A 24,463-nucleotide genomic window follows, 5' to 3' on the forward strand; every position below is an offset into this window, starting at 1 on the left:
CATCACCCAATCTCTGCACAGTTTGGGTGATATAGGAAAACAAGCCCAGAGGAAGAAGAAATAGGTTGTCCATGTCTGGTGTCCAGCACTTGACAGCATAATGGAAAAGTGTGGGACCTACTGGACTAGGATCACGGAGGGGTCGACTTACCAGCTTTCCACCTGTAAGTGTTATTATTATTTTACTGGTAGTTCCACTTTAACCCACTTAGTAAAAGCCCAGAACATCAAGGACCATGAGCCTAAGGCACAGAGATAACAGTCTCACAACTTTATGTAAAACAACATACAGTAGAAATGTATAATGTGGGTAAATGGCCTCGTTATTTAACACTGGTAATCCCCAGTGCTGAAGGCAGCCTCACAGGCTGCATGTATGGTTTAGGGTATGGCTAAAAAGAGATACTCCCAGATTTTTTTAGGTAAGTCATGCAGCAAAATAAACAAAGTGAAAAAAGAATTTGCAAGTCCAAATGGCCCTCCAAAAGTGAGTGATTAGTCCAGAACAAAAACTGAGCAATCGGAATTGATAGACATGTTCAGTTTGTCAGCTTTGCCTCCATTATTGGCCATTGTCATCCTGCTGACCATAGTTCAAATTTTCAAACCTGCAAAGCTTGTTGGGAGCACAAACCTGAACCTCATGCCTAGTTGTCAACTTCAATTACGTTATAGGGACATAATAGTATCTGATCCGAAAGTTGTCTGGTGCTCAGATAATGTCAGCTATTTACTAGCGAATCCAGGGTATTGTTTTTCATTGAGAGAGCATTAATAGCAGCTGTCTCCTCCTAATATGCAGCTGACTCATTTTATAGCACATCACTTGACTGATAATGGCTCCCACTGATGTATGTTGTGACCTTCTATACTAAGATCACTGTAAAGATTAGCCCCAAAATGCAATCATTATTCTTACTCCATAGCTAATATTTGTGGTCTATTTTTTGGCAGAAAAGAAACAAAGAATACAAACCCACTGGGGACTGACTTTCTGAAGGGCTTAGAAATGGTATGTTGCCAAGTCAAAGATGAAAATGCCAGCTAAAATTGTATTTTAATATGAAAAATCAATGCTTTGATTTAATGATAAAGGAGTTGGATAACTCTGTGCCAAGTGTGTTCTGATATAACTGACTTAACTCAGCTTATTCTATTATAAGGGTTAACACTGATATGGCTGTACAATATGGGGGAAACAAATATTTAAAGGACACATTTTTATTTTTTGTTTTAGTAGTATGCCCCGGAATTCTAGTTTTCATGGGTTGGGATGGGGGAGGGTATAGTCTGAGGCATGACTAGGAAAACTATTTTAAAGATTGTTATCAAATGTAACCCTTGTTGCAGGATGATCATTTCATGGATGACATCATAAGAGAAGTAATGAGTGCAAATTTATCTTATCAACCGCAAAAGAGGGATCCGGCTACAACAGCGTATCCTTTATGTGTCATTTTAGTACTGTTTCCTTCATGAAATCCTTGTTAACTTGAATTGTCTAGGATGTGCTAGTAAATAGTAGCTTAATTCAGCACAGTCAGAACTGTCCACCAACATATTGCTTACAGAGTTGTTGAACCCTATCAGCTGCCATCAAGGACATGTATTAGGCTGTTTTGCCAAGCACATTGCAAAGCATCCCAGTGGCAGCATACATTGTCCTTGGTCTTAAATGTCAAAAGAGCAGAGTTTAACCCAATGGCCACAAGATGCAAGTAGCCCATCAGATGACTATGTATCTATATCCTTGTTCTATCCTATATAGTCTCAGCTTATAATGCTGTTATTTAGAGCACATAGATTCTTTTACATCCATCCCGCTCTTTCAAAGGAGTTCAAACAGGCAATGTGGAAAGAAGACAATTAACCTCCTTAATTTGCATTGTGGGAGCAGCCATAGAAACCCATAGAATAACAAAGAGCTCTATTTATAAAACGTGGAATCAGACATTCCCTTAAACAGTCTGTCGTGGGAATCTTCCATGTCCATGTGTTTCAGGGGCAGTAAATGATTCCCACCAGGGAATGTTTGAGAGAATGATAGATTCCCTGTTATATAAATAGAGCCCAAAGAGAACATAGAACTCGTACAGAGTGCACCAACCATTTAATATACATTATGTGATCAATTACGGATCTTATGTTTTTAGAAAAGGTAAACGCGAGTAGTGTTAGGAATGAGGAGGAGGAGAATGCTAGGAGCTTGAGAGGATTCTATATTAGATATTATAGTTTTTGGTTTTCTTCTATATTCTCAAGGATTCACAATCCCTGTTGATTCTGCCAAGAACCATGTAAGCTAATAATGGGTTAGGCTAACCACCTACTAGATTGTAAGCTCTTCGGGGCAGGGTCCTCTCCTCCTGTATCACTGTCTGTATTAGTCTGTCATTTGCAATCCCTATTTAATGTACAGCGCTGCGTAATATGTTGGCGCTATATAAATCCTGTTTATTAATAATAATAATAATAATAATAATAACAATGGGTGGGCATTTTACCTGTGATGCACTCTTACCAGTTCGTATTTTTACCAGTTCCCTCGAGTACTAAAGTATATTTTCTGGTATGGAGATGAGTGTAGGAAATAAGGTGTAGGAGTGTCCCGTAGCCCTAAAACATTTCCTGTGTTAGGGTGATGACCCTGCTCCTACACAAATACAATATGATGAGTGAATGTTGTCACCCAGGGACAGCAAATGTACTTCTTCCCTATGTTACCAAAATAAAACATAAAAGCCTTAAAAGTCTGAAAAAATATTAGATATAAAATATATAGAAATATATATATTGAACATAGAAACATATATTAGTAACAGACATGCCACCTAGTGCTCGTGTGTTTTCCATGTGTTGTACATACATGTACTTTGTATTTTAAATCAGTTCATTTTCCTTCATTAAATTACTTCAAGAATGATACAGAAGTTAAATATGGAATCCTCCAGAGACCATGCTATCCATCTGATAGAAGAGGAAATTATTCTTGAGGTGTGTATTCTATTTTATGCATATATATGAGTATATACAACTAATTTATTTATTCCTGTGTATTTATTTTCACAGGGATTATTTTGTTTAGGCTTTATTCACTTCACATTTAAGTTTAGATGCATTTTATATATACATTTAACTTTTTCCTAAAACTAATTGGGTATTTTAATGTAAAGCAGCCCTAAAGCTGAACTTTAGAATAATAAAAAGCACAAATAATGAATCTCTGTAATGATTAGTTATCAGCATTATTGTTAACATATTTTTCAATGCAAGCAGTGTAAGTACTTGAATTTGACCTGGTACCAGTCTCTTGTATTCCCTGTACAGCCGAGCTAGAGTGTGAGAGTAAGAAAGCAGTACGAGTTGCCAATTGGTTGATGTGTTAACAAGAAGTATGCTAGTAGGAAAAAAGCAAAGTGATAACGAGGTGAGTTCATTACTGTGCTCCTCTCACTGTCTAGCAACAGGACAGGAGGTGATGGAGGTTGAATGAAGCTGGCTATCAAATGAGAACATATGGGGGCAGAAAAAGGTACTGCATGAGAGATCTCTGAATTAAAAGTTAATATTCCAGCAAAAGCTAGCTTTGTTACTGTAAAGCAAAAGAAATAAAATAAAAACAATACTATATAGTAATAATACTTTGTATTCTGTAATAATTGACATTTGTTCCTGGTTGGATCAGTAACATACTGTTTATGCACACTGGGTAGTAAGCTGTTTATGCAGGGTCATCTAAATTCTGTGAAATTATCCATGGTTCTTGTTCATGTTGCACACTGTTTACAGAGACATTCGTACACAAATACCTTGGCCATAAAACTATATTTCTAACCATAACAAGCTGCGCCAATTATAAGGGAATATCATGCCATTAATCACATGTTTGGATTGTTTCCTAGAAAGATTTTCTCATTATAACACATTTATGGAGCTTCTAATTTATGTTAGGAAAACAGGGTATAAAATAAGAACAGACGCTTTATTCAGAAATCCAGACTTTTCAGTATTTTACATAATTTGGTCTATGTCTAACATTTACTTTTCCTTTTTATTTAAATTCCTGTTAATTTATTAGGGCAGGAAAACTGCAATAACTATATAAAAATTCAGCAACCATAATAACCACAATACACAATTTTCCTCAAACCTGATTGGTTGCTATGGTTTCTTCAGATTACTTGCATGAAGTCTTTACTACAGAATGACAACATCAACTGCTAGCTTTTAAGCATACGTATGGAAATAAACACTGGTTTCAGTTACTGTATCTTTTATAATAAAAATATTTTTTTATACTATTTTTAGAAAATGATAGTATCTGTGAAATGTATCTGCAGTGGCCTGGCTACAGACATGGGGCCTGATGCAGAATTTGGACATGGGTGCCAACTTCAACTGCTGCAACTCTCACATCAGGGGTGCTACTTTGAATCAGAGTTCTCAACTTTGCATTAGGAGTCCCCTTAAAATTTGGAAAATATAGCACACATTATACACATTTGGAAAATATAGCACTTCACATTACAGCCCCTGCTTTAAATCAGCATTTCCCCTTCACATCTAAACCCCTTTCTCTTTCCCATTTTTAAAATAAACTCTCTATTTTAAATCAGAACTTCTTTTTTTCCATGAGTTCCCCACTATACACGGGTGTCCCCAACTTCACATCAAAGTCCCTCCTTTACATCAGACCCCTCCACACTATTAGTATGGACCCTTATCAGTTCACCCACAAGCGTAGCTTCACTGGCCACTCACTGTTGTGAAATAAAACGTCTACTATTGCCTTGTATTGTTTGACATTATCTAATGTAAAGTCAGAAAGAGGAAGCCAGTGGTAGAAGAGTTTCTCTTTTAGCTCTCTATGCACTAGTTAGGGGCCAGATAATGACCATAGGTTTGGTACTTACAAACCCTAAGGCTGGGTACACATGTCCAATGGTTCTCGCCCGATATTCGGCTCAGGGCCGATATCGGACGAGAATCTGGCATGTGCACAGAGCCTGTCATCCATCATCCGAACGACCGCCCTGGTGGATCCACGGTTGATGGACGACGAACGAGCCTAATGCAAGGGAAGGGAGAGAGCGGGCAGCCAATCATTACACACAGGGACAATTTCTTTTTATCCACATATGTATTTGCCAGGGATCAAATCAACTCCATTTACTTAAAAGAAGCCACTGAAAGTAACATATACGCCCACTTACTTCAAATGTGAGTGTGGTCATCATTTTTAAATAAAGGTGATTGCAGAAAAAGGGGCGATCGGGTGTTTTAAACAAACATGTTTAATCTCCTCTCATTTGCCTAGAACATTCATCCCTATCAAAGTGTAAAACGCAATCTGGTAATCTGCAAAGTTGTCATTATGCCATTCATTATTACCATTTGTAAACAGTATTGTTTGCCAGTTTCTTCATAAAAGCAATGTGTATGAGATCATCTTGGCAAACTGTCACTTTTATAAATAGGGCAATGCCAAAAAGTATGAACAGAACAGGGAAGGGGGCTGCATGCTCATTGCCCTTATGATTTCCAGGCCACCAGACTCAATTTCCTGAAAAAGGGTCTAGTTAAAAGTTACGGGGAAACTCACATTTTTATGAAAACATTCACAAAATAACAACTAAAAAATTTCTTACTGTAAACATGTTGGTGGTTGGAGCTTACATCTTAATGTGTAACCCATTGCAGTACCTGAACAGTTAGCACAATATTGCACTGTATAGCAGCAAGACTTCTCTCTCTACACACAGTCAGCCTTTCTCTACAGCTGTCACCACACTGACAAATTATTACCATCACCCCCACCATTAGCCATTGTTACTTTGCTGACTACATTTGAAAGGTTAGGCAGAATAATAAAGGTCTTCAAATTTGTCTGCTTGAATTGCAAAATAAATGAACTGCTGTTAAAGTTTAAGTTGAAATCCAAGTCACTGTGGGATTAAACTTGACACTTATTCCCAGACATTACCACTGATATGGCAATTTAAAACAAGTGTCATACAAGAAGTATACCTATATTATGTATAGAGCAAACACACTTGTTTCTTTTAGGCCATGGGATATTGGCATAACCAATACAGCCCACTAAACTGGGTGGACTATTGTAGCTTTAGTTTATTATCCTCATTTCATAAAGCAGAAGAAATGTTCTCCCTACCATATTGCAAAAAATAACTACTTCATTCAGAAATAATACAATAATCCTGAATATTGCTGTGCCCCTTCCTATGACTGCATCATGTGAAAGGGTTGGAGATCTCCTAACATTCACATAACAGCACATGTCAGGTAAAAGGAATTTCTCCAAAGATTTGATCATATGTTGCCAACAACCCAATTACCCAGTGTATGGCTTCCTTAGGACTAAAAAATGAAGAATTATATTTAATGTTAAGCCAACAGCTACGAGTCCACTTTACAGCTTGAAAGTATTTTACTAAAGCTTACAGAAGAGACCTCATAAATCCATTGCTGTAAGCTAAATACACTTACATGGTTACTAAACTCATCTATGAAACACTGAATGTAGTAATACCTTTGTTTAGACGTGAAATACAAGCCTGAGTTTTATGAGCCTCTATGGGGAGTCCATGTCACTTTTTATTTATTTTATTCAAGATAAACATCATGAACTTTTCTTTTAGAAGGATATGCAGTTATTCCATCCTTTCTGCTAATCATGCCCTATAGTCTTTAGATACCTGTGCAGTAAGATTAGCAGACAATAGTTCACATTTGGCTTGGCATGTTTAAGTCAAGGAAACATCTTCATCATGTGTCTTTACAAATGGATAAAGGAAGAAATAAACTGATGAGTATATGTTTTATACAGCAAACATATCATTTTCTCTGTCACCGAATAATTATTTTTAAAATATTGGTAAGCATCCAAATTACTTTTTATTAAGTTTGAGTAAGAAGGATTGAAGAAGTCTGTACTGTAAACCTAGGGTCCCATAGTTGAAAACTGGAGTTCTGTCTTGGTTCTGCAGTGGACATATTCTATTAATTTGGACCTGAACTCAAAAAATGAAGATTTGTCATGTTATTGCGAACAAGAATGTTTATTGTGTAGTTACCTGAAAGATTTAGATTTAGAATTCAATTCTTCAAATAAATTAGCATTATAATTAAAGTTCCAGCAGCCTCAAAGCTTTCTATCTAAATTGTGGGATCAACAAAGGCATTAAGCCTCTGACTGCTAGTTTCACAAGATTTAGTATGATATTTGGAAATTTAGGTGTAGCTTACTGAAAGAAAAGGGTAAAATAAACCAGCAAGAGAAAATTTTGGTGGTCCACAGAATAATTTAGACATTATTTGCAATTTTTATGTTTTATTATTATTAAAACAAAAATAATATTCTAAAAAAATTCTTATATTCTGAATGACATTTTTCGCCTTCAAAAATAAATTCACAAACTGTACTAGAGAGGGAAAATCAAGGGAGACGCAGCGTGACGTCAGTGTAGTGTTAAGTTGTATGAGGCAACGTTCACCGAGCCGTAGGCTTCAGTATTGTTTCCATCATTACAACAGTCACCCCACTCTACGATTCTCATCAGATTGTTTTAATTTATTTGTTTTTTTTTCCCCAGATGCTCTTTTAGGTAAGTATGACCTTAACTGTCTATTCTTTAACGGTTATATTTAATGGCATCAAATAGTTTGACTTTGATAACTATCATTTCTTGTTTGGTCTTAGTTTGGAATTAAATAAATCGATAATGAGGGAGAAAAAGCAAATTAATATTTTGCATTTCTTTAGTAATACCAAAGATAATACAACTAATGATAATAGTAACAATAGTAATACTTCACTTAACCGTGAGCTGATCAATGAATCAGAGCCTCCACAGTCCTCGTCAGGCACTATTAGGAAGATCACGTATTTTACACGTGTTTATCTTTATAAAAAAAATCATAATAATGGTCTGCAGGATTTAAATTTATGAATTTAGTAGTCCATGAGGTCGGAAAGGTTGGAGACCGCTGATATAAACTATTTTTGCTTTATGTTTATAGGTCTGATTGTGTCTATCCAAATAGAATACCTTATTCAGACTTTGCTTCGATGGATATGTTACAAATACTCTCACCTCCTAATGTTCAGTCCTTACTCTCAGTCATTTCATTGCATGTGTTCTCAGATGTCCTTTCGGTGCAGCTGTCACACTTGCACTTATGTCATACTGATAAAGAACGGTATTTCTGGAATGTCACTGACCATATGTAGACGGTGACTCTTCTAGCTTCTGAGAATACCTCTTACTGCCAGTCTAAAGGCTAGGAAATGTGCCCATAATGCTGTCATTTCATGTACGCAGGATTTGTTGCTTATCGTTTTCTGTGATGTCCACTTGTACTTGTAATAGATCAGTAAGATTGTTCCAGTACATACTGAAGTGTGGTGGACATTGTGCAGAAAATATATCAAACATGACTCTCAACTTTCTCAGATGGGACATCTTTAAACACAAAGTATCTAGGCAAAGAATCCTACTACACCACACAATTGTACTCACAATACCCTTGTCATAGTTAGGATAACAACCTAACACATTAAATGTTTTTGATAATATTTGTAAAATTAATTTATTCCCTATGTAAACCATAAATAAAAAAAACACAGGAAAAAATAGTATTTTGTATAGAAACATAACTAGATTTACTGTAAGTATAAAGTATACATTTTACTCTATAATTTGTCCCATTTAAAAAGACACAAAAAAATTTTTGGTACAAAGTTTTTTGCAAAAATTATTAGGTATTAATGATAAAAAAACATAAAAAATCAGCATGATTACAGAACTGCATTAATTTGCGTCTTTTATATTCCGCCTGTAACAATGTTAGAGTAGCAAATATACTGTCACCCTGAGATTAGGGGCCTGATTTATTAAAGCTTTACAAGGCTCAAGAGTATACACTTTCATCAGTGACGCTGGGTGATACAGCAAACCTGAAATGGATCTGGTCCAGGATTCAAAACAATTGCTTGCAAATGACTTTGAAGAAATCTATTCCAGGTTTGCTGGATCACCCATCTTCACTGGTGAAAGTGTATCCTCTAAAGCCTTGAAGAGTTTTAATAAATCAGGCCCAAGGTATCAGCCACATAGCAATGCATTGCTTTTATTCAGTTGACCGACTTTGAGGCTTCCATTGTGAGAAAGAGCAGTCAAGCACAAATGATGTAAGTGTAGCATGACAAAGCAAAAAGCAGAGCCAAATATGTAATAATGAAACAGGGTTGCCCTCCCTCTCCTCTACACATAAAAGTAAAAGCTATAAAGTCCATGTATATACTTCGAAGTTTATAAACATATACATTATGGGCCACAGAGCAGGTTTCCCAGAGCTCATTGTATTGATCTACTATGTGGATTCTGTGTTACTCCCTTGGTTATTACTTCCCCTTGGTCCCCCAGTACTTTTCACATGTTTACCCCCATGGGATCATCTCCCACAACTAAAAAAATCAATATCCTTACCAATTGGTCAAACCCATGACACCATGAATAACGTGTACTCTTTACTACTAATAATGAGTACTATTTAAAGAGTACTAATAATGTACTCTTTAAAGCTTTTCTTACTATAGCATTGGATGGATATCAGGGATGAGATGGATGTGTTCAGGGCAGAGGATGAGGCTTTGATGTTCTGGGCTCACAGGAAGTGGGCTGATTAATGATGGGCATTATTCAACAATGGGAGTACCAACAGTGGATTGTGATACAGGGAAGTCTATGGGGGAAAGCTCCATAAATAGGGTGATATCAGCAGCTTTTTCAGTTTTAGGATCTGTCATTGGATAATTTTGTTTTGTTTTTTGTCAAAATTAGATTTATGCAATAATGTATTTTTTTTAGTCTTCGGTTTCACTAGTCATTGACAGCAGCTCTTATTTACAATATACCTCATTTGAAATGTTTTTAAAGATTCCTTCTCCTCTTTATACACAGATCAGGTAAAAATGCTTGAAAAGCAATCTGTCATTTACTAATGTTAGATGTCTGAAAGGGCAAATGCTTGAACAATATCTTGCACTTAATCTCTCTAAGAATAGCTCATTATTTCTGGCTAAATTAACCGCTTACATTTCTGATCAGTCTAGTATCTAAAACATGCCTGTAGTTGGAAAAACAGAAAAGAAACAACTTGGGCATAGTTGTAAAAACAGAAAGGAGTAACAGAAGGGTTGCTAAGTTCAAATGAACTTCAAATGCACGATTTCCCTGTGGCTGTAGAAAGGCTCTATTCTTCACAGTCAATAAATAATTTAACTGAGCTATTTTTAATGTGACTTTTGGTTTATCATATTTCATTTGCTTATGCAGCCTTTCACAATAATATTTTGGTTGCCCTGCTAGGAGTCTCTGGGATTTCAGTTAAACTGTGTTTTGGAGCTGTTACTGGTACAATCATAAAAAAGCAAGAATCTGGGCACAAAGTTAAACTGAAGTCATGTGAAAAATACGTAAATTGTCTACATTTTAGTATGCATCTACAGTATAATCGGACATACTATTAGAACTTCGGTCAAACAATACCTAGGTGAAGGTAATATGGTTGAATAAAAGATATGGTGAACATGGTGTATTCATTTGTGTAATCTAAATTATCAAAAATGTAGATTTGTTGCATATAAAAGTAAGTACACCCCTAAATTTACCACCACCAAAAAAACAAAATTGGAATCTGGTGCCCATAATAAGAACCTCCTTGGAGGGTATGAAGGTCAAACCTGTCTTATATAAACTTCAGATATCTAAGGTTTGATGTTCTCTTTGCTATCGAAGTTTGACATTTTTTGAAATTAATTATTCCAATATGGGGTTCCAGTAGTTAATTTTAATGCAAACTGAAAACTGCATTTCAGGAGAAGAACATACCTGTAAAGCATGTAAGTGAAAATGTTATGGTTGGAGTTGTTTTGCTGCCCCAGGGCTTAGGTGATTTAGTAATAAAGTAAACTATTAATTCTGCATCAGATCAAAGAGTGCTTGATGAGCATGTTGGTCCATTTGTCCATAATTAAAAGTTCATTAGCAAATCCACCAACAAATATTTTATTATGACATGATGGTTTGAAGTATTGGTGAACAAAGTGAGTCTTTTATTTTAGTTCACAGATGCAATTATATGAAATGCCATTCTAGAAGTTGTTTCAGATAACAGGGGGCAATACCAGCTTCTAAGGTCATGGGTGTACCTATATTTTCCTCTGCACACTATTACATCTAATATAGTGTTTTTGGATTGAAATGTCAAATTTACTTTGTGTTTGACTGTTCAAGTATGTTTAATTGTAGTGTAATTATTTTTTCAAAAGCTGAAGAAGTTAGATTTTCATTGAAACAGTGCCTACAGATAAAACTGATTTTCTAAAGAAAAAATGAACATTGTTTTCAGTAATTTTTCCAATAAAAACGTGATGTAATAAAACAGATGTAATAGTGAACCATTGGAGTATGTTCTTCACATGAGAAGCTGGTTTAATTACTCCTTATGGGTGTTTTGCATACCTGCCCACCAGTCTCTGAAATGCAACATTTTTGACCAGTTCTCCATGCAAAATTCGTTCACTCCTTCATGTGGGATTCCTTGCATGAAATGCCTGTTTCAAACCCCCTACAATTCCAACGGGATTGAAATTAGGAATTTAAGTAAAACAGCTTATAAATCTACATATTTTCTTCCTTTTGATCCAATCCTTGGTGGACTTGCTAATGTACTTCAGATAAATATTTAACTGAAGAAATATCAATTTTAGTCCAACTGGATAGATAGCCAGCCTGTGCTAAGCTAATCATTAATGATGTGTCATGAAGTGTTGGCTTTGGCAATTCTGACAAACTTCATGTATTGAGTATTGTAAAGAAGTGAGTTCAGTAAAAATAAAAAAAATAAAAAGCCATTTCAAATGTTTTTTTTTATTTGAGATAAAACGTGGAAATACAGTGGATGATCAATTACTGTGTATCCCTGCCCCAACTATCATAAAGATTCTCCAGGAATAATAGCATACTGGTAGATAATATGCCCAAGAAATCATTGAAATTACAGTGGACAGTATATGCTGATCTGTGCAGATGGTTGTATTTTAGGTTAAACTACTGTAGTATAGGTTAACTGGAGGATATCCAAAATTACCTTTTCTCTAACACACTGTAATCAAATTGCTCTTTTAATTGTTACAGCTTAACATAATACTGGCCTATTTACAGAATAATTGCATTCTGAAAAGTACGTAACATGTTGACTGGCTCCAGTTTGGAGATCCCAAGACACACAAAGCTCATTAACAGCTGTTTTACTAGTTATTTTGATATAAATAGAAACAAATGTTGTTTGTTGAAATACCCTATTTTTTTAAGAATGAACAGAAGCCATGCAAAAAGTTTAGGCTTATAAATCCAAAAATTAAAATGTAAAATATTGCAGTTTACCCATTCCTACATATGGTGGCTGCATTTACCTTTCAGTATATACAGAAAAAGTTGATCAAAATACCTGTTGATCTTGGTAGAAATACAGTTTCCTTGCCTTTCTTGTGTAATACAGAGGGGGAGAAAACATACACATAAGGAAAAATAAAAATTAAAATTAAGGAAAAATTTTGTTCTTTTATCCTATATCATCCCATACTCTTTAATGTTTTCAATTCTACTTGAAGCAGATTCCTCTACCAGTGGGCGGTATAAGGAGGGGGCATAGAGGTACGACTAGAGGAGAGGAATAGGACCACTGGCGTGAGAATTCATGGCACAGATTTGTTGAAATGGGGACATGGAAGGTGACTGGCCCAGGGAAATAATGGAATGCTGGATTTGGAGATAGCAGAAAAGCTCATGTGAAACTATGATGTCCCCAAAGGTAGGAAAAGGGACACATCCCTATAAGGGTTTGTAGTGCATGTAGACGCGTCAAGCTTTCCTGTCTCCAGAAGGAAAAAAATGAGGGGAGAGGATACCGGGAAAGAAGGATGGGGATGATGGAGACAAGGTAGATGGGGGGGACAAGGTTACTCATACTTTTAACCCAGTCCCATAGTCTTAGGAAGCGACGGGTCATGGAGAGGACTGAGCACAGCCTTTATTTCAGTGTGTGCAAGAGCAAGTTATCATTATCTGGAAAGGCCAAAGCCAAGGCCTCAATGGACACCCACATAGGATGTTCTGCTGAGACATGGGGCCTAACTTAATAAAGCTCTCCAAGGCTGGAGAGAATACACCTTCACCAGTAAAGCTGGGTAATCCAGAAAACCTTAAATGGAATTCTTCAGCTGCTAGCAAATATTTTTAATCCTGGACCAGATCCATTTAAGGTATGCTGGATTACCCAGCTTCACTGATAAAAGTAAATCCTCTCCAGCCTTGAAGAGGATACATAAATAGGGCCCATGGTACTTAGTAGGAGGGCTGATTTGCACAACTAGGTAGTACGAGAGTTGGTTAGGTAGACTCAGACCTCCTTAAAGTCTGGATAAATAGCACAGAGAAAGGAAAGCAATGTCTCTGGGAAAACCCAGATGAACTGTAAAACCTTCTTCTGTAAGGATCAAGCAGCAAATATTTATTTAATACCTTATATAAAAAAAGTTCAGTGCTATTTGTGGTATTGCAGTTTGAACTTTCTCCTCTCTTTGAACTGCCTTCTGAACAACTAATCTTTAACATCTTGAAATCTGAGACAGTTTGGACCAGGCCTCCACAGTTAATACATTGTAACAAGTCTGTAACAGCCTCCTCCCCAGGCATTAGTTTTGTAGACAGTATTAAGTGAACCATTTCCATCTTTCATCACATCTAGTCCTTTCTAATCAGTCATATCAGTCACTGTACTTTTATCGGAATTCAAAGAAACTGTCTTTTCCTTGGATAACTTTTTTCATATTTTGTGTAGGTTTTGTGGACAAATTATTACTTTGGTGATATCAGTAGTCCATGGGTTGGCAACAAAATCCTACACTGTCAAAGACACGTGTAGCACATTGGCTGGAGGAACCTTAGGGAACCAATCATATCTATAATCTACAATCTTTCTTTGGAAAACTAAGCCCTGTACATGTGTATTTATTTATTATTATTATTAAACAGGATTTATATATTTATTTAGTAAAATAGATATTTTAGGGATATGCAGAAGTTAATAACTTTTATTTCACTGCTTGAAATAGGTCCCAAGATTTTTGTAGGCAATATCTGAGCTTATATGGTATTCCACTAAAGCAGAGGTAGGCAAACTTTTTTGGTCACTAGGCCATTTCAGATGTAGGCAGGAGCACACTAGGCTGGACTCCCTCTCGAGTCCCGCCCTAATGGCTCCACCCCCCACCAGGAACACCCCCTGAAGTTAAATCCCTCTCCTCCGCAATGCATACGGAAGAGAGGGAATGTTCCCTATTTACCCTGGCGGCAGAAGTGTTAACGCCGGCCGCCGTAAGTAGGGAAGGGAGCCACAACACAGAGGCTCAAGAGCAATATGCAGCTCTGGAGCTCTGGCAGTTTGTTCTGACTCCGCCGTTGGTTGCCGGCTGGGATAAGGCCGGATGGGCCAGGGTGCGTTAGGCTGGAACAAACTACCGGCTAGGCCATATCTGGGCTAAAGGCCAGGGTTTGCTGACCTCTGCACTAAAGCATTATTCATTTGTGGGTGTATTTATTCCTTTGTCATGAACATGTGTATTTTTTTTAACAAACTTCACTGTATGAAGATTAGATAGAGTGCAGTATGTGAAAAGTGAAGTGTGGAACAGAGTCAGCGTTAAATAGTGGGCAGTGTGAGAATGTTGTGTTGGAAATGTGCAGTAGGAGTAACATATAAAAACAAGACCCTATCACTACATGCACAGCACTTTCTGACAATGCATTCATCTTCTGTCCTTCCCAGAAGAAAAGTACAATCTTTATTGAGATCCTATCATCTAGGGTCAGCATCTACTCCATATACCAAAATAATTGTAGTTTTTTAGTGGCTTCACAGATATCAACCATCTTGACTTGTTCTGTCTCTAACATTGCAACTTACCATGAAGTTTAAATGTTATAGAATGATTGAGTGATCATTAAGATGTGGAAGCTGGAAGAAATGTTTTCCTTCTATGTTTGACAGATTGATGGCATCATTCTCGGGGGAATGCTTCTCTCAGGCGGACCATGATAGACTATGTCTAAGGATAGTAACTTGACTAGATCTAGGTTTTTAGTTAAATATACTGCTATATATTGTAACATATCAGAAATGTATTTATATAAAATAATGTAAAATGCCAAGAAAAAAAAATTATTATTTAAAAGTTATCTCTTCCAATGTCCCCACAGATATGGATTAGTAGAACTTTTCACACTTTAGGATCAGCAAACAGTACACCTCTATTGAGCACTCCAACTATCAATGGCTCTCAAGTAGAAACACAATCATTTTTACACCCTTTTCTCTTTCTTAGTCAATCACTGTCCATTCACAGAATGGCCAAGGAGAAAATGTGCAATACTGAATGAGAGTGATTGAAAGTTGTAGCTGTGAAAGTACAGTGAATCTGTACATTTCGCCTGGACTACAGGGGATATTTTTCTGCTAATACACAGCTATTAGGACATTGTTGTTTACATTGAAGAAGGTAACTTTTTATTGTAAATAAACTAATTATAAACTGCATAGCATTATACATAAAATGTGTAATGCATTTTAATTTATAATGCTAGTAATATATTTTTTTGTTTTTTCAAATAAATACTATAAACATGTACATGGAAGCTCACACTAACAAAAATTAGTCCTGACCATACTGACCAAGGTTGGAGAAATTAGGAACCATGTTAGTTTGAACCATTTATCCACTATAACCACAACAGAGGAAGATGAAAGTTTAGGATCCCAGGACCTACATTTTTAGCCCCCTAGCTCATCTATCACAAGGAGGGTTTTACCTTGGTCTCCTCCCCTCCTTCCCTTTCTTCATTATTGCTTTTATGTTATAAATTTTTTTTTAATTCTTTTTTTTTCTACAACAGAAGGAACAAGGCTCAAAAGGATATAGATAAACATATTTTCCAGGTAATGTAAAAGTTCAGTGTATTATTCACATACTGGGACCCATCTATCATTTAAATTACAAGAAATTGGAGTGCCAGTTAAATCCAGTATTGGTATAGCATGTGATAACATTTAGTCAGCAAAAGATCTATCAATTGAGCTTGTTAACACTGAGCAGAAGTAAAGTTGTTGGCTGTACAGCAACCTAAAACCAGAAGTTACTGCATGTCAAAAACTTTATAGCCCAGACCTCCAACTGAAGTTATGTTTTTGGCACCAAAGATTTGGAATGCCGTACATAACAAACCATTCATACCTAATCTCTATTGTGTAATATTCCTCTGGGAACAAAAAAACCTCAAGCAATTGCACGTGCCTTTTAAAAAATAATAATTGCAAGAAATATCTCTGAAATGTACTTCCAAGATAAAAGGATTTTTTTTTTATCACAGGTAAAAATTACTATTGTACCTTTCTAGCCAAGAATTTAGGGTTAATAATAGGTACATAGCAAAGTAAATGAGTAGTGTTAAAGTCAAAGTAATGCATTTTATCAACAAATATATTAAAATGAGTATATTTTGGAAGTCTGGTGCTCGGAAAGCCAACATTTAAAGATTTGTTCTTTTAGCCCATTCAAGGCATTGCATTGACAGTAGTATTTGAATAGTTTAGTTTGGCATAAAAAAAAAGAATACTTAGTGTATCTAGAACATATATTTGTTTTGATGATAAACAAAGCAATATGTTAAAATTGCTGCTATATTGCCTGAATTCGAATAAAATAGAAGATAATATGTAGCATCATTTTTGAAAGGAATACCATCAAAACATTAAGCCCAGCAGGTGATCAGATATAAGCATAAAATAATCTAAAATGCTTTTGCGAGCAGCTATGTTATCCATTAGTCTCTCATATAAGCATCTACCTTAAAAAGAAATCTGGTGTTTATGTGTTCAACAAATGTTTCAGTTCAAAGGAGGGTGAACTCTATTTTATAAATGACAAATGTTTAGTAAATGTTTTTACTTGTTATAATTATACATATGTATGTGAACATCAATTTATTTGTTTGTAATTTGTAAGTATTGTTAGTGTTTATGTTGTACAATTTTCCAAGAAACAAAAACCCCACATTACTGTTGTGGAAATGAAGTATGTGGGCGAATACTTGTGTTATGTAAGACATACTTAACAAAGCTGCAGCATCTTTCCGCACACTCACCCATGCTCCTATTCAACTGTATCAGAGTAGTTGGGAACTACCTTGTGCATGTATCTTTGTGTTAAAGTTGCAATTGTTTGCCGCAAAACTCCTGGATGTGGCATGGATGTCCTTTAGCTCAGCAGCCGCCAACTGGTGGTCCGTGGCTCTGGCCGGTATGCCCCCCAGCGGAGTCAGGAGAAGGACCCGCTGGGGAGGGCACACTGGCCAGAGCCTCAGACCATGTCTCCGGTATGAAACGCGGGTTTAGGCTGGTAACTGGGTTGTGTCTCTGGCTCAGACCTGCAGTGGGAGAGCAGGCAGGTTCTGGCATGATGACGTCACTCTGGGAGAAGTTTCTTCCCCTTTGAGTGACATATGGCTCCCCATGCATGTGTGGTTCAGAGTCCGTAAATTTCGAGGTTTAGTGAGCTCCAAAAGGTTAACCTCCACTGCTTTAGCTGACAGCTGCTTCCATTGACATGAATAGGGATGCGTTCCAACCACAATGAGCTGTGGCTGAAAGCAGTTGCTTTGCAGTTGTTGCTATAGGACTGGATATGGTCCATAGGTCAACCACGTTGCAATCGCACTCAACTACACACTATAACATTCATATTAGTTAAATAAGGCACCTGAGAGCGGCTTTTGAACCACAAGTCTGTAAATGTTGAACATTGTGCATGAAAAAATTAGGACTAGGAATGGGTATAATGAGAGCAAGCCTTTCCTTTTTCTCCATACAATGGCAAGGTAGCAAATTATTATGTGCAGGTGCACTGCTCTAGGGCCCCAGTGCCTCTTCAACTTGCTTGAGCAAAGACAGATATCTGTTTAAGAATAATGGGCCACTCAGAAATAACTTTAAAAATCTTGATTGTCACAGTGGCTAATTAGATTCTTTGGTCTGATGAAGCAGATAATGCTCTGTGAAACGCGTTACGATTAGATACCATTGGTAACTCCTTATGGATACATATATTTATACATAATCAGTCACTTAGAATTTTATTTTATCTCCCCCTTTTTGGATGTTATTGTGGATTTATTTAAATTGTTTTTAAATAATACATTTCATTTTTAACTGACATATACTCTGGTATATATACTTTGGTAAATGCCCCGCTCCTTGGTGCCAAAAGAATTTGTTATGGCCATACCATTAATATAACCATGTACCATGTAAAAATGATGTTCCTGCCATTCTGACATAAAACAATTAATGGTGTCTATTATCACTTACAATCTATGAACAGACATTAGGCACAGGAGTAATTCAGGAAGTCTGCAACTCTAAATTCTTTTCCATGGCTTCAATCCCAAGTTTTTTAGAATGCTTTAAATTTCCTATCTGTCACTTTAGTACAACCTGTGCTTTTTCTACTCTGTATTTCTAATTGGCATCCAAACAGGTAATTTAGAAGTTTTTTTTATAAAACTGTGTTAGTCTGCTTTCATTACCAAGCAGCATAAATAGCATAGTGCTGAAATTAATTTACTCAGAAAACCATCCTAGAACGGTGAAGTACTTTCTCGGAAGAAGTAATTGTTTGGCATTTTGGATTAAAGTTCATAGAATCTCATTGTGTATTTGTCCCTAAATAGGAATGCATAAATTAGAGGCAGTTGCAGTCTATGCAGCATAAATGAAATTTTAAATAATTTCCGTAGCCACAAAGCAGAATGCCTTAATGATCCTCTTGGTATTATTACCATAGAAAGTCATAGTTGTCTTTAAATGCTAGTTTTTGCGAACAACTACTGACTATTCATTTAAGTTTGTGAATGACTATTACTGAGAAAAATATTACAATAATAAATGGATCTCCCTATTCATTATATCTACAACTTGACATGAATTCCTAACAATTTAGAATTACTTGCTTCATGGAAATTCCAATTACATTTCCAGTAAGAAATGTATGTTGTTGACTTGAAAATAAGTGTTGTGATGTATTTATATGCAATATTTGTTTGTTTTTGTAAACTCTGTATCTCAAACTAGTAATTTTTTACATTTGAAGGAAATCCAAAGGAATAACTCTGAAAGTACTGCTCCTTCATTTTGCATGTAAACATTCTAGATCATCATGGTTGCCTCTGCCAGTGTCTTCTTTGTTCTAAATTCCCCTGAATTTCATCTTGCAGAGCTGTGGCCCACGTATTGCCTGAATCCAAGCACCACCATTTGTACTTAATGGAGAAGGAAAAAAATAACCCTAAATGAGTATAAACTGGCTATCCTCCAAGATAAATGACCAGTACCTCTTCCTATTATTTGTACACAATAGACTAGACCAGCCATTTCCAACCAGGGTTTCTAGGGATTCCTTGAACTGAAGATCGTTCACCTCCCATTTGATGATGCCTGCCTAATTCTGTAGCCGATACCACTTGGCAGAGCCAGTTACATGACTCTGATGATGTTTTTAGTTGCCTTTAAGGGTGTTATTCTAGCCACGCACAGGTCTTCTGTTCAGCAACCTGAGCATTCACCTGCCTCCTTCAGCCTTAAAGTTTCCACTGTTTTCAGCATTCCTTGCACAGAAAATGAGGCTGTGCACAACTGCGATAGGGATTCTGGAGTGTGTGCTGCAGCAAATATCTGCAGGCTCAGATTCCTGGATTCTCTGTGTGTTTCTTGCTACTCTGCTAACTTGTTCTCAATTCTGCATCTCTGGATTTGACCTCAGTTTGACCTGGACTCTGCCTGAGTTTACCTCCTGCCCTGACCTGCCCTTGCCTTGTCTGCTGCCTGCCCTGACTCCTGCTGTTTAACTACTTCACCTTGACTCATGGTGTACCAGCCATTCCTACCCTGAAGTCATCTGATCCCTGTCAGCCCCTGGCAGGGAAAGCGTGGGGGACAAAACTTGGTAAACTCCTTGCAACAAAGTAGTCCGGTGACCAATAGAGCCACTGGCTTATCATTCATTGTGAGGTGCACTGGTGAAGACACAAAAATCACTTCGATTCTGCATTTCAGGTAATCCCATCTCATCTCATCTGCATGGGGAGGAAACTCATAACACCACCGCTGTAAAGGGGGACATTTTTTGTACTGGACAAGGATTTAAGAGCTCTTTTTTTTCCACTGTTCCCCAATAATTTTGAGTTTCATAAAAAAAAACAATTTAAAGGTTTCCTCAAGGGTAAAAATATTGAGAAAGGCTGGACTGGACATTCTATTTTTTAGGACTTTATAAATACTTAGAGACAATGCACAATTCGGTAAAAGTGTAAATGTGCCGTTGCGATGGTAGCCAAGTAATCATGGCACAACAGCAGGTGGTTCTCAGTGGTGAAAGATACATTGTTAGATTTTTATTTATGTCTGTGTCACTGTGAGGGCAAATCTCACTTTACTACCTTCGGTGGCAGTAAGGATTGACAGGCTTTCTAAACTTTCCACACTCTTTCCAAAACTAGAAAAAACATAGTTGGCCCAACATACACTTTTTAGGGCCAGATTATTTCTACTGGGAATCACATCTACATGTATCCACAAAAACTGAGCATATTTACAATAAACATTATTGTATCATTAAAGCCTAAAACCATTGTATTCTTTACCCACGGCTGCGAATACTCTATTTTAAGTCAGTTTCTGAGAAAATAGCTCAGGGGTGGCAAAAGGACTTTGATATTCCAGATCTCACAAAAACAAATTGTGCATGGCTATCTCACAGTTCAGAAGACAACTTCTAATGAGTTCTGGAGGGAAACTCAATTTAAGATTCTACACAGAGCTTATAAGGTGTTCCACCCTATCGCTGGCTCCGAATTTAAGCACAGGAAAACTAGTTGCTTTCGGTGTGACCATGAGAGTAACCAGGATAACAATTTCCATTGAACCACATTTGTTTATTTGTATGCTGGGATATGTACGCAGGCAATAAAAAAACTGGTCCTAGGAAATAGACCTCGTTGTACCTGCTAGCCGCACGTAGAGCTATAATGTTACATTGGATCCATGCTGACCCACCTAGGTTGGGTATGAGTCTTTTATGCGTATGTTATACTACAAGGTTTCCCTAGAGGCGGAGGAATCAAATAATAAACGGTGACAACATTTTTTGATATGTAGTATGATTACATGTAGAATGCTCGTGACCATGTTGCATTGGGCCAGATATTATATCGCCATCGTTATTCCACATGGCATAACCTGAACTTCCCCTGACATGCTAGCCACTTATATATGTCCCAAGGTAAAGGTGGTCGTACAACAAATGTGTAGCTTCCAGATAAAAATTTGCAGAATTGCTATTCTCCAGGACGGGAATTTCTTTCTGTATTCTCCTAACCCCCCCCCCCACAAAGTTATTATTGTTATTATTGGTTTTGAAAAGATGAGCATGGTTTATTGTGTTATATGCTCAGATTTGATTCATTTTAAATGAAAAATGGAGAAAATGGAGAACACAGTCAGACATGGCACCAAAGGTTATTACTTATTGCAACAGTAGCTTTAAGTGCTGATATTTGGCTATTCACCTAATCGTAGGTTCTATATTTACCTAACATGTACCTAGCCTGTATCTTTTACCTGATTACATTTCTATTTTATTCTTATTGTATTTGTATTGATTTTGTCATTTTCAGATTCAATTGTGACTGCACTCACCATTGCTACTGTAACGTTTGAAAGTTTTAATCCTCCATGCTTTGTCTGTAAATGTCTTTCTGGGGGTATAAATAAAGTTTACAAAAAAAACATTGCATTGCAGCAAAAAAAGCCCATACACCTTTTCTAATGTGTTGAGCTGCAGAATTATGTACAGTGAGACTTTTATAGCTTGAAGGACAGCTAAAGCATGATTTAGGCTAAAGCCAACTGAGGGATGAAGAATGAGAGGCCACATGTGACCCATATGTCATGGCTGGTCAATCAATCACAAAACTGCTTTTAGTGATATGTTTTGGCATTATGTTAAGGTATGATAAAGGATAAATTACATCTTCATACAACAACTCATAGCAAGGGGCCACTTATAACCACATAGCATGGGGCCAAATTCTCTGACTCCGAGAAAACATGTTACTGGTAGGCAGAGTTTAATATACTTTGTTTAAAAAGTGTTTGCTGTTTAACTGATCTGATTCTAATGCACTCAGATTCTGGTACAATTTGTTGTTGTGGACTATGGAACTATAATTTAATGTTTTGTTATGGAATATTGCTGTAAATAGTCTGCGTTCTGTGAAATTGAATAATTCCAACACACATCTCACAGGAACATTGTAGATTATTGCCTCTTACTTTTGAAGTTGCTACTGCTGCTTGGAACAGAAACAAGATAATTAGAACCTCTATAGCTAACTTGTTTTTGTGTGTGAGGAATGTGCTAATTTAATACCATTTTAGTAATACACACAGCCCTGCTCACTCATCTTTGTCACTATGCTCAGTGATTATACCGTCAAAAGGTGATCCTCAACAATGACTCCAGTTTGTTACCTATGTTTATCAGATACATCCATATATTCCTGCATATGGTCGTTTGGAGAATTCTCAGGAGAACTTGGGAAAAAGTTGCCACTGCACAGCTGTAATGCATCACATCAGGAGAGTTGGCATTGAAATATTGGGCCTGATTTAAGAAAGCTCTCCAAGACTGGAAAAGATGCACTTTAATCAGTGAACCTGAGCGATCCAGCAAACCTAAAATGGATCTGGTCTAGGATTGAAAACATCTTCTAACAAATAGCAAAAAACTTTCAAGAAATCAAGTCGAGGTTTGCTGGATCACCCAGGTTTACTGATGAAAGTGTTTCCTCTCCAGCCTTGGATAGTTTTAATAAATCAGACCCAATGTCCCACTGATTTCAGTGATGCAGAATATGTCAGTTCAATGTAAATAAACACAGCAATAAATACAATTATTGATTTCTAAATTACATCTCTTTTTAGGTAACATCAGAAATGAGTAAGCACATTACACTGGATGTTTACAGGAGGATGGCATTAAGTACAGAGTTTGACTCATGCTTTGATTCTACAGAGGTAGGGATATAAACTCTCTCTGATTTTATTGTTCTTTTTTTAATTTTATGTGCAATTTAAATGGAAACATAAATATATTACATGTTCTGATATATTAGAGCAGTTTTACTTTAAAAGTAATATTATATATTATGTTTAAATTCACAAGTTTGTTCATTTGTGGTTTTGTTATTGTGTACTGACCTGAATACATCTAAGCATTGCATTTCAAATTCAAGCTCCTGTGCTTTGCCTTCAAATCCCTCCACAGTTCTTGTCCCACTTACATTTCTGACTTGGTAAAAAAATACTCCCCCAGCCGCTCTCTCCGCTCCTCTGATGACCTAATGACTTCCCCACTCATAACCTCATCACACGCACGGCTCCAAAACTTCTCTAGAGCAGCCCCAACTCTCTGGAATGGTCTTCCTCGTCCTATTCGGCTTGCTCCTACTTTCTGCTTTTTAAAAAGGGCACTCAAAAGCCATTTTTTCAAACTTGCCTACCCATCTTCTTCTGTCTTTTGAAACCGTCACTACTTCCCACCACTACATATCTCCCATCCTATTGTGTGTTAATTCCCCCACCTACTAGATTGTAAGCTCTTCGGGACAAGGTCCTCTCCTCCTGTATCACTGTCTGTATTAGTCTGTCATTTGCAACCCCTATTTAATGTACAGCGCTGCATAATATGTTGGCACTATATAAACCCTGTTTATTAATAATAATAATTCCTATTTAGAGCTGCTGTGTCTTTAGGATTCCATTTGTTTGGTTTCGGTTTCTGTTGAAAAATTGGCTCCTGAATTGTTGGCATTAGAATGGAAGTGCAGGCATTGTTCTCTGTGAGAGATATAGGAACACATTTTCCACCAATAATGATGGGCATTACGTTAGCTGGAAGAGTTGCGTTGCAGTGAATAAGAGATATAGATAGATAAGCTTGTACTATTCTAATTATTAGAAGCTTTGCCACCTAAGGACCACATACATTTTTCCACTGTCCTGCATAGGCTATCAGTAGAAGAAACTGCAACACTTCACAACATCACTGGCAATTATAAATATACAAGTATATAACATTTGGGTGGCCCTAGATTAGTTTTTCACAGCTGCAGGTTGTTTCACTCCAATCCCCCTTTTTCCCCTTATTATTTTAGCCTAGGGGGATCATATTAAAAAGTTCACTTACCCTATTCCTCACTCTCCCAGC

At 36.8% G+C, this 24,463-nt stretch overlaps 1 protein-coding gene across 1 annotated transcript in view; it reads left to right on the top strand.

Annotated features, from left to right (window-relative positions):
* Positions 1 to 24,463, top strand: part of LOC140327476 (uncharacterized) — a 46,417-nt gene that overhangs the window by 16,699 nt on the left and 5,255 nt on the right. Inside the window, exons 7-10 of the mRNA XM_072406861.1 lie at positions 955 to 1,012; positions 1,351 to 1,439; positions 2,919 to 2,994; positions 23,179 to 23,271. Of these exons, the coding sequence (XP_072262962.1) occupies positions 955 to 1,012; positions 1,351 to 1,439; positions 2,919 to 2,994; positions 23,179 to 23,271 (316 nt within the window). The remainder of the gene's footprint in view (positions 1 to 954; positions 1,013 to 1,350; positions 1,440 to 2,918; positions 2,995 to 23,178; positions 23,272 to 24,463) is intronic.

Source organism: Pyxicephalus adspersus, chromosome 3 (genome assembly GCF_032062135.1).
Source record: "Pyxicephalus adspersus chromosome 3, UCB_Pads_2.0, whole genome shotgun sequence".
Taxonomy (NCBI): Eukaryota; Metazoa; Chordata; class Amphibia; order Anura; family Pyxicephalidae; genus Pyxicephalus; species Pyxicephalus adspersus.